Source organism: Ambystoma mexicanum, chromosome 13, assembly GCF_040938575.1.
Source record: "Ambystoma mexicanum isolate Mex_15411 chromosome 13, UKY_AmexF1_1, whole genome shotgun sequence".
NCBI classification, from domain to species: Eukaryota; Metazoa; Chordata; class Amphibia; order Caudata; family Ambystomatidae; genus Ambystoma; species Ambystoma mexicanum.
Genome location: NC_090938.1, coordinates 475226368 through 475242397, shown reverse-complemented (window position 1 = coordinate 475242397; position 16030 = coordinate 475226368). Strand labels below are relative to the sequence as shown.

The following is a 16030-nucleotide window of genomic DNA, read 5'->3' as shown; positions in this document are numbered from 1 at the left end:
TCTTTCCACTGGTGCACTTGTGTTTTTTAGGCGTAAGAGAATGGTGTACAAAGAATATGGAATGCATTTTCTACTCGGAGTAACTGTATGTCATGACGTGTGAATATTACTCCTTGCTAGTTGTATCAAGTACCGTGTGCTAAGCTGGCTGGAGGTTACATTTATTTTATTTTTCCCATCCCAATTTACATCAGAACTATACTAATTCATACAAATGTACAATGATATGGCTTGTTATTGAAATGTGAATGTAAGGTGTATTGCCTTCGACATATGCATACTTGTTAAACACCTCCAGCACACCCTCCATTCACAGTTGTGATCCTCATCTATCCTCCCTTCGTTATCTTTGTCTAATGGCAGATAATGACCGATACAGTGGGCCTCATTACAACCCTGCCGGTCCATAATAACGGTGCCGGTAGCGTTACCGGCACCTTTGTTACCAGACCGGCAGTACAAGTTTGCGGGCTGGGTGCCTTTGCGTCCGCCAGGTCTGACCTGGAGGGCGCAAAGGCACCCGCTCGCAGACTTTGACGGATGCACGGGCACTGTTGCACACAGTGCTGGTGCATCCGTCCTCCCCATTCCCATTCGAGTCCTATGGGACTCGAATGGGAATGGGGAGTTACTTTTTCTGGCGCCGGTAATGCCCTGGTGATTCCCCATTGCCAGGCGCCTGGCGGCAGCCTGCCATTTTTACCAGCACGGCTACCTCCGGAGTTATAAGGAGGCCCAGTGTTGGTTTACATCTTATGAATGATGAGTTCTGGATGAACTGAATGAGTAATTTACTGCAATAATCTGCAGAATTTCAGCAAGGAAAATGTAGGTGACAGCAGCCTGAAAGAAAACTGCGTTTTCAATGATGAAAAACAACTTCTGTACGTTGTAACGGATGAGCAATTTTTGTTTTTCTTTGCAATTGGTACACAAACTGTGTAAAGGCAAATGAATTGGCCACAATATTCAAAACCACACATGCAATCAATTTTAACTGGAGCGGGAAACAGCGGGCTTACCAAAGTAGATGTTTAGAGCTAGTATTTGACAAAGAACCTATCCTCTAATTCTTTTTCCTCTTTTTTTAGGAGGCGGACTGGTAGAAGTTAAATCAGAGAAACTGGACTTCAAGGAGAGAGTGCAGTCTAAGATTGGATCACTGGAAAACATCACCCACACACCAGGCGGAGGGCAGAAAAAGGTACAAAAATAACAGAAGCTTTGTGTGACAGTAGATATGTATTAATAATTACAATTGCTGCACAGTATTAAGTACATTCTGAACTATGAAGTACTCCAGTTTATGAGGGAGAGTGATGCAGTCCGTCACTTTCCTATCTGTTAAAGGAAGTGAATGAGAAGAATTCAGAGTAAATTGACAGGAAGTTAGTTTATCAATCTGATCTAAAAGCTGTGAGGATAGCTCAGGCGCAATATGTTTGTCCTGGAAGCAAGACAATGCAGAGTGGCACAGGTTTGAATCCCAGTCACATGAATAGAGGCTGGTCTCCGGCATGAAGCGCAATATAAAGGTTCATTTTTTTCAAAAAAAGCCTACATGAAAATATAACAATTCATAAACACTTAATAACACTGAGAAAATACTTTGTTTTAGTAATGGGTAAAATCGAATGATAGGTTTGGAAATGATGTTCCATAGTTTAGCACTAGTAAAGTTATGACAAATTCAAATATATATCCATGAATATTGTCGCTTAGAACATATTTTACTCCTCCATTAATATTATAACACTACAATTTTCTGCAAATCCCGAACAATTCCGAGATGAACCAAGAACATTTTTATATGACTTCATGAGCTGGGGAACTTATTTTTCACTGTGCCCTGCACCACCGTGCCTTCCTTTATTTTTTCTGCTGTCTGGGAAAGGACATTAATCCATAGATAGATGTTTTCTTTATTAATTCTTTTTTTTGTGCTCACTTTTCAATACATTTATTTTTCTGCTCTTTCTGGTGGTTTTGAAGATGGACAATATGGCATACTTCAGTAGTGCCCAATTTTAGAAGGCAGTTTTGTACTTCAATTAATTCTATGGACTGAATCTGCCAATTAGCACACTTCCAATTCCTCAGTCACTCTCTATTAAAATAAATGTGTGGTATTTGGACAATACATTTATTTGTTACTGGTGTAAATGTAAGACACAACAATTAGCAGTAATGGTAAGAAGGGCGCCATTCCAGTTTCACATTACATTTCTTCTTATTCCTGATCAGGCTTCAGTCAAATCGTACAAAAAACGTACTTCTGGCTTGCAGAAATACATACCTATCGAAAGAGGAGAAAGGATGAGGCTACAACCAGGTCTTCACTGGAGATTTATTTTCCAACCATTGTTCGTTTAGCAATTGCAAACCTTTCTCCTATTGAGGCATGTGGAGTATTATTAACAGATTAAGTAACTCTGTCTTAGCATGCAGCATTGCTCCCCTGTCTTCTTTCAGTATTCCTTAACATATCAGTTGGCTGCATGCATGATATGATCTCCAGTCTCCTACCAGTCACCCATATGATGCCTTAAACAACAAGGTTCTTGGATTCTAAACAGTGTCCTTTAAGGTTCATATTCTGCCCTGCCCACTTCAAAATAGACTGCTTTATCTACACCAAACATTTGGCATTTAAATTGGGTTGACATCCTACCATGCTAGGTTTTGAGTACATTATTTAAGCAAAACGTGCTCTAGTGTCGTTCTTCTTTATTGTAAAACCCTCAACATGCCACTTTTCAAGCCTTTCCTGCTCAGAAGACTTTGTACCTTCTTCTGTTCTCCTTCTTCACTTCACCAAATACAAATGTTCCTAGTCAATAAGAAGAGCAGCCACAACACATTGCTAAGTCGTGTGAAGGCTTCTTTTGAAAACTTCTTCTGGTAACAAATACTTGAAAAGAGAAGCTTAGATATTGGACTTTCCATCCCCTCTTCTTGCAACATCGTCAGCGGTCTCCTACAAGGCTTACCCCCAACTACATAAACACCCCATATCAAGAAACCAACAGTTAACAGCAGATTATTAACAGGAGGAAAATATGCATCCTTTTTAAGTATACATGTTCTTCATTGGCAGGGTAGTTTTTCCATCCATACAGACATGCATAATTACCCCCAAACAGAGTTTTATAAGGACAGCTTATTCTCACCATTGTTGGCCAAAAAACACCAAAGCCATGATTACTTGTATTACACATATGTTCCCCACATTGTAAACATGTGCAATGAAAACCGTAAAAGTGTGGCTTCTAGTGCTATCTGTAATCTGTTCTCAAGATGACAGCACAGACCATATTGTTCTATCAACTGCATGTCATTTTCCAGATGCTTTAGCTCTACAAAATTGTTCAAGGAAATGCTTTTGCATAATTTGGAGCTGGGTTTGGACTGCGTGGGATACCTAAAAAAACCAAAATGAGTAAAGTGAAAAATAGATATGGTTATGAATGCTCAGAACAATACATAGTTCCTTGGGACACAAAGATTGCTAAGGCTCAGAAACCAGACCAACACTTAATAACTGAAACATTAACCTTTATTCGCCCCCGGGAAAGACAGATTGGCCAATTACAATCTGCCTTTCCCAGAAGAGATTGTGCTTTCACAACCTGCACCTGCCCCCATTAAAATAGAAAAGGGACTAAGCCCCTTTCCGAATTACGGCAGCCATTTTGTAACATGTTTTGTATGACCGCCGTCATCCAAAAAGGGACCTATTCCCTTTTCCATTTTACGGTCGTAGGCCATTTTCTTTCTCCCACAAGAAATGGGCTCTCCCTGAGCTGATCTCTCGTCAGACAAAAAAAATTCAGATATCTATCCGAAGCCCTGTATATCCGAGGGTGCGAATAGCTTTCACAACCCGGTGTGGGCAGACATGTCCTTTAACGGCCTGAGCTGAGGCCCGAGCGGCTGGCGGCCCACTAAAGCTCATCTCCGCCCCCCGCCAGGGAGTGAAAGCTATATTAAGGGGTTTAACACAAGATGTGGCAAACAATAAATGGGAAAAGGTTACGTAAAGCCAACTTAAAACTTTGCTTTTCAACACTTCCTGTAATATCCTAAAATCCCAATTTAAAAAAGGGTTCAGTTTTATCCTTTATTTCATTCTCCCTTGATCGCCTTTTTGGCTGCATGAGGGTAAGCTGCAGTGTTCCCTGCACCCTTCTCTCTCTCTTAGTTTCGGGCATTATAGTTTCTCATGCCCTTCTCTTTATCTCTCTTGGTCTTGGCCTTTAAGGTATTCCCTCCTCCTTCTTTTCCCATCTAATCTCTCAGATTTAAGTGTTTTCCACAGTCTTCCCCTCTCGGCACATCTCGTGCTTTAGTTCCTGGTTCGTTTCTTGGTGTTCAAGTATCCGTGTAGATGACATGGCGCTGTCTTCAAAGTCCAAGAAATCTGGAGGAGCTTCTCCGGGAGCATTAGGTAGAGCAGGCGAGCAGTCTTGTCCTGCGACCCACGTAAGAGTCTCTGATTTCCAAATCTCTTAAGATTCTCCCCACCTGGTTCTCTAATTGCTGTTCCTGGCCCTCATCGATGCTATGTCATGCTCTCGTGCCTCCTTCAGCTGTGGATCCAAACCCTTTCAATCAGGGTCTTTCCCCTATCCACTGCCTTACTCCCAAATGGTGTCCTTGTACATTCATATGCTGTTTGTCTCTATGCTGTTCTCCTGACTTTTTCTCTTCAGTCTCTTACTGAGCTTCCACAAACCTCCTCCTTGTGCCCTTGTGTCACCTTCTCTTGATGTTCACCACCCTCCTTCTCAATTCTCTCTTGCACCCCCACTTGATGTTTATCAGCCCCTCTAACTTTCCCTCTTAGACATACTCCTGATCACCAACAAGCTCCTTCTCTTCCAATTCCTCCTGGTTTTAACTCCCCTCCTACCCAATTACTTCTTCCACCTCCTTCCCCCTCAAGAATCTCCAACCTTTTCACGCAACCTCTCTTTTGTCCCAACCTCCTCGTTCTTTCCGAACTCCTATTCTCGCCAGGTTTCTCTCTCCTTCTGGACTCCTTCCTCTTTCCAGCCATCTTCAAACTCTTGCAAGTAACTCCTTCTCCAGATACACATACACTGTCTGACCGAGAGCCCAATCTTATATATCCCTGTAACTTGAGGGTCTTCACCTGTGATGTCACATTAATGTAGGACTGAAATTGACTGGTTAAAGGGTTCACCTTGGCAGGCTAACTGACCGGGAATGCATACTTATCTCTTTAAATGGCTGATCCGCCATCTTGGATTTCATATCGGTCATAGATGTGGTCTCAGGGATACATTGGAGAGGTGGGTCCTGCTTCACAGAGTCTTGTATTTGAAAACGATAGGAGGCCAGGATACATTGGTGTCTGTGGTCTGCCACAAACCTACTCCCTGGGCTGTACAGGAGTGTTGAAGTAACTCCTGGGAACTACATGAGTTGGTGTGCTAGGTTGCCCAAGGAATGTGCAGAGGGCCACCGATGTCCAGCTCGGGATAGTGATTCTTCACACTGTGCGCAGTAGGTTGCCAGAAGACTGTATTGAAATGCCCTTTATAGAACAGGATTTACTTAGCGCTATGGTCACAGGTCTCCTGGAAAAGAGTGGGCTGTTTTCATTCCTGAGCCAGGATGCCTGCTGCAGGTAACTTAAAGGGCCAGTATCATTGTAACATTCTCTATGACTGTGCCCTGCGCTCTGGAGTGGTCTTAGTGGAAGTGACTAGGGGTCCCTCCCTGTTTCTTCCCAGGCCCATCACCCTCTAGCTTGGTGAGGTATTCACCCCTCCCCCCTTGGTTACCCAACCAAATGTCCTCATAATCAGGCCCAAACTATGCTTGAATTCATGCTCAAAATCTTTAATACAGAGATTGTGTTTATCTCTGCTCACTCAGGTGCATAGCTAGTGAATGCTCAAGTGAGGGGGAAATGGCTGATGATGTTTGCCTTTCCCATTACGCATGGATTCTTACGAACTAGGATCTGGCTATAAAGAAATGTAACCAGAACAATCGAATATCACTTTGTGGAGCACAGTGATTCTTTGTGGTTCTTCAGATGAGACAAGTGGCAGAGCCCCTGTCTCCTGAGTACGTAAATTAACTCATGTTCCTGCCTGCAGCTGTTTGATGGGAAGCTTTGGAGCTACTTGAATTGCTTGGTGACTACTGACACAGCACCAAAAGCACTATATTCTGCACAGATTCTCAGGCAGAAGGAATGGTTTTACGTTGCTTTTTCTCAACAAAGGTAGATAAGAGAAAGCAAACCATTTTTTATTCAGTTGTATACATTGTTGTAATTCTACCGTAAATGAGGTATTTGCTCAGTGCAAGACTGTTTCTCTTTGTGCAGAGCAGTAGTAAATAAGGTGGTCGCCTCTCATATAGTTTAAAGGGTACTTCAACATTCTCAGAAGAAGACATCACTTGATAACATAATTGGACCCAAATCATCCATGACATTTTTGGAGACTGCAGATTTCGACTCTTGGGTATTTCCTAAAGACTCCACTATTTTTCCAACCATAATTCCATGAACATTGAATGAAAGAATTAAAAAATTTAAGAACGGACTAGAATCTGGAGAGCCCATCCAATAGGAGTTTCAACTTTGTGTTTTTTACTATTAAAAGTTAATAAACTAACATGGCACCTACATATTTTCAGGCGAAACCAGCTCTTCACGTGAAAGACGTTCAAATACAGCCACCCACAAGTGTCTAACAGCCTTTCTCCTTTTTTTTAAACCAAAGTAACCAATTTGTTTCCAAGAAGTGGATAGTTCCTTTTTTTAAATCAATGTCCAGTTTTTCTGAAAATAAAAAAACAAAGGAAACTTATATGCCTGTAATGTTTGCATGTGATACAATTTGGCACCACATCGCAGAGGAGTAAAAGACTGTTATTTGTTCTGCTCTGTGAGCAGTGATCCCTTTACACTGACTTGACATATTTTTCTGCTGATTTCACTTTCGAAATACTGCTTGTGAAGCATTTTATTTGCTTTACTCGGCTTCCTTAATGGTGAGTAGAGATAAGCTTTATTTCATTTTTTTTTCTACAGTTCCTTTATCATCATCTTCTTTCTCAATCGTCATGCCAGCTCTTTTCAACAAGTGGTGGGAAACAGCCATAGAAAAAAGACCACTTTGCCTGTCTTTCTGATTGCCATTTAATTGAAGATTGCCCAATTTTGTAAACGTATATGTATTGTTTTATTACAGCATAGCTCATAACAAATGTGTATCATTATTCCAATAACAAGAAACATAGACCATAGAAACATTACTAATGTGAAAAAAATCATTTTCTATATATATTCATGCCCTGGGCATACAAATCAAAATCATTAAACCATTAATCCATCTTATAAAATGTAAGAAATGCAAGGTAACGTCTGAACTCATTCCAGACGTCCTTTGGGCGATTTTTAGGTATGCATAAGGGGCACAATTCTTGTTCTAACCCATTGAAACAAAGTCTTTAACCTGTCTGCAAATGGTGGCGTAGTCTTCCGCATCCATGATATGCCAAGCACATATGCCTGTAAATAGCCCTAGAAGACAACAAACGTGTTCCAATGGACATATCTTTTTTTTTATAACCTTGTCTAAGGTATCCGACACCTCACTCAAAATCCTTGAATATGTATACATGCTTATGTCATATGAATAAAACCGCAGTGACAAGGCATTTATTGCTCATTGATTGAATCAAAATTATACATTATGAAATAAAAAAAATAGTCTAACTAGGACAAACTCCATTTGTTTAAAACATGAGTAAAACCAGCATGTTCAGCTCTACACTTCGGACAATTACGTGGTTTAGAGCAGTCCATCTTGTAAAGTATGTAAGGGGTGTGATATTCCTGGTGTAAATACTTTAAATGTATCCATGAGAGTCTAGGACTTAATGTCCTCATCGCCCAAAGAGACAACCAGTTCTGAATTCCACCTATGAAGCACTTTGGGATCAGTGTATTTAATATTAGATTGTAATTGATTATACAGCAAAGGTATACATGGGAGTTTATAATGCAAATATCACAATATGTAGAGCAAAACATGTTGTAGGAGTAGGGAAAAATCAGACCTGCACACTGTTAGAGTATTATGAACATATATGACCATAGCATCTGCATACAAAGGCAAAAGACTGCTATTATATAGTTAATACACCTGTGCAGATGACTTTGTCAGAGTACAATGGCCACAGGCTCAATAGACAAAGCAAATAATATAGCTGAAAGAGGGCAACCTTGGTGAGTGCCCCTCTTAGGTTTTACAACCCTTCATAGATATGCGTCCAAATGGGCAGATTATGATCTGAATTAGTCTGCACTCTAGCATAGGGCCAGTCATTCAAATGTACAACCCATAAATAGCCCCACTCCAGAAAATCGAATGTCGCCTCAGTGTCAAGAATGACAGTGATTTCTGTAAACAATGGTGGAAGAAGAGCAATAGTGGCAGACAACCTTCAAATATTATTGATCGACTAGCCATAAAGCGCAATTGGTCTGAAGCTACCAAAGCGGTTATGCAAGTTTCTATCTTGGTGGCAATTACTTTAGCAAGGATCTTATTATCTAGATGTAACGCCGAGACTCGTCTACGTGTGCCGTATAGGTGTCTAGCTTTACCAGGCTTGGGGATCACAATCATTTTAGCTTTGTTTAATCATGCCTTGGGATTTTCCTGTAGGCAAACCTTAGATTTCCTTTACGATCTCTGATAGCTTTATTGGGACATCCAGTTTAGCTTTAATCTCAGGTTTAGAAATCTCAACCTCAGTGCAAGAAGTGATACTTGAGATACTTGGGAAAATCTTTTTAAGCTTGCTCGAGAATCCTATCTCTTCTATCAGTCTGAATATTCGATTCTCCACTCTTCTTATTTGCTAGCGAGGCCAATGAATGACCAGACCTTACAGCTGCACAATCTCTGTATGCAACTACTGGTCTATAGAGTAACATACCTCTTAGTCTGCTGTATCATTAAAGTCTCAAAATACACTACCCATATCCACCCATGTACCTAGGTCTCCTGCTTAATAATAATAAGCTTGCAGTATATCTCTCAGTATGCCAGCTTCTTTAGAAATATAAAAGCAGAGGATAACAACTTTAAAGGTTTCCCACAGTGTTGCCACCCTGATAATGAACCTTCACTAATCATAAATAAATCCTTAATTGTGGTAGCAACATTCTTTTTATAAAGTGATGCAAAGGTTCTTGTGGTTTAAAGCATCATCCAGCAATTTATTGGAAATGGTTCAATATTGCACGGATGATGACTTGATATTCTTTGACTCATGTCAATGCCTTCTATGGCATTGTGAAATAATCTTTATGGGCAGCAGAATCATGCACACTAGAATAATGTGTATATGATCCAGTGTTCTAATGTAAAAATCGTCATCCACCTACAGTATCATGTAAACCAATAATTTGTTGGACAATGTCAGCAGGTCTACATTTTGTGTGGGTGATTCCAAGCGAACAATCAATATTTGAGTCAAGAACTAAATTAAAATCACCCACCCATAAAAACACTGAATCTAGATAAGTGCCGAAGATAGGGGCTAAAAACTGAACAAAGGATGATCTATCTAGATGTTTGCTATAAGTGTTTAGCAAAAACAACTTATGTCCCTACCAACATACCTACCAAGCGAGCCTAATATAGAGTCAGCATAGATAGAATTAATGGTGTTATGTATAAATAGGGATACACCTCTTGCATATGGAGAGTAAGATGCAAAAATCCTATGGCAGACCCATGACAGTGCCAATACTGTGCGTTTAGGTACAGTAAAATGGTTTTCTTGTAAATAGAGCATTTGGGCCCCTACTGTGCTTTCATGGGCAAATGTCTTTTCTATGTTCTTGCTATCATTTTAGCCATAACATTCCATGCCAAAATCGTAAAACATCAATACCATTCATAATAACGAACCCAGGTCCTTCTACAGATTCAGATATTGTATAGTAAGACCACAAAAAATCAACACAGATTTTAAACTAGCAGACAGCAATAACTCAATAACAATTAATATCAACTTCTCCCAACTCCATCCACACTGAGCATCTCGTTTCACCAGTTTCTAGGTCCGAGTAACAAAACCAGCAAACGACACATAGGTACTCCTTCGTCCCATCCTGTTTCTTCCTTACGTTTGGGAGATTCCACCATGCGGGGATGGGAACAGAGTCTTCAGCACTGCATAGTGTGCTTCCCTTTAAAATGTGGCTGTAGAAGCACAGCAACACACGCAGGTGCACACCCCCATTGCCTCTGTCCCACGCTCTTTCCCCTCAGTCCCTTTTTTCCCATCAGGCGGGTCAGACGCCAGACTTGCTGTGCTTTTCTCTGTCTTTTCCTAGCCACTTCCTCAGGTATGATTTTGTTTACTTTTACCTTTTTCCCCCTCGCTCTCCTCGCTGGTCACCAGTTTATGTCCGCTGAAGTGGAACTAACCTTATGTGTTTTTGTCATCAGTGGTTCTCTGAGGCAGATCCTCATTCATTCTCTTTGACATAACTCACTGCTGTACTTTTTGTGACACACTTGCTTGCTTTTTCATGCAACTCTACCAGAACAACTGAGGAGTTACATTTCACCAAAAAGGAAGGTAGGTGCAATTCTTTGGTCTTCGGCCCCCAGTGAGACAATTCTTTCCCAGGAGGAGCTGGAAGGGCCATCTCTGGGTCTGGTGCAATTAGCCATCACACTACTGGGGAGGAGTTGGGGGGTGACCCCGAGGGCTCTGTGCAGGCTGGAATCTATGTTTCAAATGGGTAATCTCTGGGGTTTGTGCCCAGACATAGGTGTGAATGGACTTCAAGAGACCTGTTCTTCAGGTTGGCTCTGCACACAGGGTATCAGGGTCTGTGTATCTGCTTCACTGATGACCCTTTCTGCCGTGAACGCAACAAGTGCAAAAGTGACTCACAGACCTTCGTTGGTGACTGTGTCAGAGTCCGATATAGGTCAGTCACCCATAGGTAATATTTCTCCTGCTGGCTTCGATCGGAGCATGGGAATTGATGGATCTATGTGATCACTGCGCCGCCCGTAATGGCGACGACGAAAATGTCGACACCCATTACGGCCAGCGCAGTAATCAGATAGATCACTTTGCCTGCATCCCCGGCCCGCATTGCTCTACCCGATTCCGCCGCCAATTAACTTTACGGTGGCACACTTCTGTGTGCGCTGCCGACTCCCCACTATCCTTGTAGCGTCATTTCCTCCTATTTATGCAGTTCTGAGCTGACGCCACAGGGTCCTTTATCTTTTTCTTTTTACTTTCTTGTCCCCCGCTTACGACAGCTGTATGCAGAGGACACCCCCGCAACCTCTGACTCCCATTACAGCAACCAAAGGGAGCGGGGGACACCCCCACAACTCCTGCTCGGTAACGGGAGTCCGAATTTATTTAAATGCCGGCTGCGCAGTAAATGTGCAGTCAGCATTTTTAAGGCACAGTAATTGTATGTTTCCGAATTGATGACTCAGAGGGTGTTTTGCTTCCCCCATATGAGAGTCGCCTGGTCTCCCACCCTTCTCCCCAACAATGGAGTGGTCCCCTAGCATGAGCAGCTACTCTTGGCACTGTTTGGCAGCATGCCTGAGTTTATGGGTGCCTAAACTACAAAGTAATCCTAGACCTTTTTCAGGTCACAGCTATGGTTCCAGCATTGAGGACAGGTTATTTAAGTGATTCCAGAATCTGAGTCACTCACAGCAAATGCAGCAATACTTTAGAAGCAAGATGAAAGAGCTGCTGGTTTCCCCATTGGTTCTGCTTGGGACACCGCTGCTCAGGCTCCACCTATGCTGCCTTAGGTGCAGACTCTTTCTTTTCATGGCCCAGATCATCATCCTAAGGTAGCGGCTCATCCTATACCATCTCTGGATCAGATACTCCTGTTGCCTACGGATCCTCCACGTCCACTACCTCTGTTACCAGAACTTCTTCTGGGTGACCCCTGAAGGTGGATGAGCTGGATGAAGTGCTAATGTCCTCAAAGGCCTTCCTTGAGCACAGATGGAGCATAATGGAGTACTTGAGGATCCAAATTCCAGATTCTCCCCAGGTAGACCAGGGGGTTCTCTCCTTAGTTTTATTCAGGGTCGGGCAGGTTAGACATCCATTTACACCCATTCATGAACAGTGAGGCATGAGACTGTGGCCGAAGTCTGTCTCTGTCCCTTTGGTATCCAAAAAAGTGGTTGTTGATTATTAGGCCCCTGCCTAATGAGAAGATGTACTTAATATCTCATCCTCAGGCCCAGTCCACCATTGTGGCAGTGGCCACCTTCTTTGACAAGTGCCCCAATTCCACATCTCCTTCACCCCTGCCCCTCTAAGGTGTGGTAACTGTTTATTGGACACAGCTGTCTACAAAGTTTAGCAGAATTCGCTACTCCATCTGCTTCTGGCATAATGCGGAGCAGTGATAGCCTCGGCCAAACTTAAGCTTCACCAGGAACTAGGTGACACTCTTTTGTCTGCAGCGTTTCAGGCAGGATTTCATTTGGGCCTGGCTGAAGCCAGGCAGGTAGTACTGTAAATGATGGAAGTGGCTTAAAATCACTTAGATTGGTAGAGGTATGGTCATAGGTACTTCTATGAAGAGGCAGGCCTTGTTAAAGGCTACCAAATGTCAACATGATGTCAAAGATTGCATGCTTGACCTCCCATTTGATGAGGATCAGTTATTCTAATACATATGAGGAACTTTGTAAGAAAAATGCTGATGCCCAAATGACTATGTTTCCTTTCTGACCAATCCCACATCCAAAGTGGATCCCTCCTCTGCTCAGAGGCAACGTTTTCCGTGGATTCAGAGGTTTTGTGGATTTCATGATTGCCGAAACAGTCTGGATCGATCTCCAAGTGCTCCTATAAAAAAGCAGGCTAATCCCTTTCCCAGGGGCATCTTTGCCCAGCCAGACTTAGCAGCTAATCCAAAATTCTTCAAATGACACTAGTATGTAGGTTTCCACAGCTATCCTGGGTGTTGTCAGTGGTGGGCCACAGGTACGGCCTTCCCTTTCATCGGTTCCCCGAGCATCCAAATAGGATCCGAATCTGAGGAACGAGATCCAGAAAATGCTTCCAATGGGAGTAATCGAGCCGGCCCGAGCTCAGAGACTGAGGCAAGGTTTTACTCCAGGTTTTCACCTTCCCCAAAAAGAGCAAGGCAGGTTTGGAAGGTGTTGGAACTCTCTTCAGTCATTGCTGATCCCTGTAATCTAAAGGACGATTTTTTGTATCTACCGATTTGGCCTGCTTACCGTTGATACCTTTGTTTTTCTATCAGCAGCAATTATTATCAATGCAAGGTGTTGCCATTCAGCCTCACCTCCGCTCCCAGAGTCTTTAAGAAACTGATAGCATCAGGGTCTACATCTTCAAGGCACACTCCTTTACCATTATTTAGAAGACTGACTGATCAGGATGTGTTATGTTATGTTATGTTATGTTATGTTATGTTAATAGAATTTATAGAGCGCACGCACACCAGAGGGCATCATGGCGCTATGATGAACCAGGATAGGAAAAACAGAAGAAAAGGATCTAAAATAGCAGTGTTTTTAATGACCGCCGAAAGAGGAGGTGGTCAGCAGTCTTTCGGAGATCAAGAAGAAGTTTATTCCATGTGTTCTTCTAATCTGGCAACAACAAATCTGCAGTACCTCCTGGACCTGTCCTTCAGGCTACGTCTGTCGGTCAACGTCCTAAAATCCACCTTTTGAAGAATAGAATTCATTGACTTTATCTCAGCCTCTTCTATAGCTTGGGTTCTTCCCACTTGGTCCCTATTTCTTAATCAGAAGGCGACCTGGGCCTGGAGGGACCAGTGGCATTTAGGCCTCATGGCATCCTGTGCCTTGACAGTACCTCTAACCAGGCTTCACATGTGCAGCTCCTGAATACATCTTGCAGTGAGCTGGGATAAATGTCAGGATTGCCAAGACAAGTGAGTTACGATTCCTTTATTCATAACAGAGTGCTTTACAATAATAGGAGGAAGAACATGTAGAGTGAAACAGAGAAACAAGGGAGCGGGGAGCTTACAACAGGGGAGCGGGAGGTCAGGCAATTAATCAACAATGGATCTACAAGCAACCCCTGGGAGGAAACAGTGGAGATCAGATCAGCCAGTGTCAGGTGGGGTGGGGAGAGCGGAGGGTGTGTGGACCTAGGTGTTAGAAAGGAGCCATTCCTTAAAGAGGAGAGTCTTCAGCTCCTTCCTGAACTGTAGAATTGAGGGGGCGTATTTCTTGCTATTCGCTGTTTCAAGTAGAGGTGTCTGTCAATGTCGAATCCAAGGGACTTGGGAGGTGGTCAGTTAGGGTGTGAAGCCCTTGAGGCGCATAGCAGAGAGCCAATTCTGAATCTCTGGGTGTTTGATGTTGTTAATCAGCAGTAGGAATTCAGTTTGTGAGGATCTGAGCTTCAGGTAAGCACTGGACATCCAAGACTGGGTCAATGAGGGGCAGGCCTTAATCCTGTGGATTTCTTTGATGGAGGATATCTTGAGGTAGAGCTGCAAGTCACCTGCGTATTGGTGGATGTGGATGTTTTGTGGAGCAAGGAGTGTTCCAATGTAAACATTGAAGATCACGGGGGAGAGGATGGACCCTTGCAGGACTCCACAGGTGATGCGTACAGTTAGTGATTTGGAAGAACCCATTTGTACAAACGGGTGACAAATAACAAGGTACGATTTGAACCAGCTGATGCGGCGATTGTCAGGAGTGTCGGGTGGTCTACTTTGTCAAATGCTGCTGCGAGGAAAAGGAGAACCAGGAAAGAAGGGTGGTCATCATTGATGATTTTAAGGGCATTGTCCATCATTTTGATGGTAGCCAATTTCTGATTGGCTCAACATTGATATGCATTGGTGGAGTGTCATGTATGATCAATATGTGGTGCCTCATTTAACGAGTAGTCCCCCAGCTCATTGTGACGATGGAAGTGTCATCTCTTCAGCTGGGGGTTATTCTACATTATCTCAACTTACAAGACGTGTGGGAAAAGGATGATGTGCAGGAGCAAATACACGTCCTTGAGCTGACAGTATTCCTTGCCCATCAGAAATGTCTGCCAGTTGGTCAGAAGTCTAGGATCCTGGTCTCGTAGACAGTGTGTTAGCCATGCATTACATCAACAAGCAGGGGGGCAGAATCTCGGTCACACTGTGCACCCTAGTGGTTGTCCCCTTGGAATGGGCCTTGTAGAATGACATTACTCTACAATCACCCCATGTAGCGGGTAGACAATGACAAAGCTGATACTTTGATCAGACTAACTTCCTCTATCTACAAATGGGAATTGCATGCCAAGTTATCAGTTGGATCTTCAACCCATGGGGAACCCTGGAGGTGGACTTATTTTCCACAGAGTCCAACATGAAATGTGAGAAATACGCCTTTTGGAAAGGGAAGGGAAGGGAGATTTTGGGAGTGGGAGACACTTTTTCCATTCCCTGGGACAGTGTGTTGGTGCACGCATTGCCTCTCTTGGCATTGGATCCAAATTTCTCCAGATGTTTCGGAGGGCCAGGAGTTGCAAGATACTCCTGGTGGCTGCGTTCTGGATGGTGATGCATTGGTTTTCATATCATCTGCTTATGGCATGTACACCGCCTCTCCAACTCCTCTTCCAAACTTTTCTCCTGCATCAACAGAACAGGAAAGTTCTTCACCCCTTCCCTCAATCTCTTTTCGTGGTGGTCTGGTACCTGAAAAACTAGTTTTTGCCCATTTGAGTTTTTCAGATTCTAATCTAGAAATGATGGCATTAGCTAGGAAAGAGTTTACTTGCTCTCAGTGCAAAGGGAAATAGCTGATATTTTGCCATTGAATTCAAGATCTCTCAAAGGATCCATTGCAGTTGTCTGACAATGGCATGCTCTCATTTATTTCAGACTTAGCCTGTTTGGATACTCACATTTTTCTTCTTTTAGGATGTACTTGGCAGCCTTTGGACTTACTGAGTG

At 42.9% G+C, this 16030-nt stretch overlaps 1 protein-coding gene across 5 annotated transcripts in view; it reads left to right on the top strand.

Moving 5' to 3' along the window:
- Positions 1-16030, top strand: part of MAPT (microtubule associated protein tau) — a 609480-nt gene that overhangs the window by 515700 nt on the left and 77750 nt on the right. For all 5 annotated transcript variants that reach the window (XM_069634100.1, XM_069634099.1, XM_069634098.1 and 2 more), the window contains one exon: positions 1092-1204. In XM_069634100.1, the coding sequence (XP_069490201.1) occupies positions 1092-1204 (113 nt within the window). The remainder of the gene's footprint in view (positions 1-1091; positions 1205-16030) is intronic.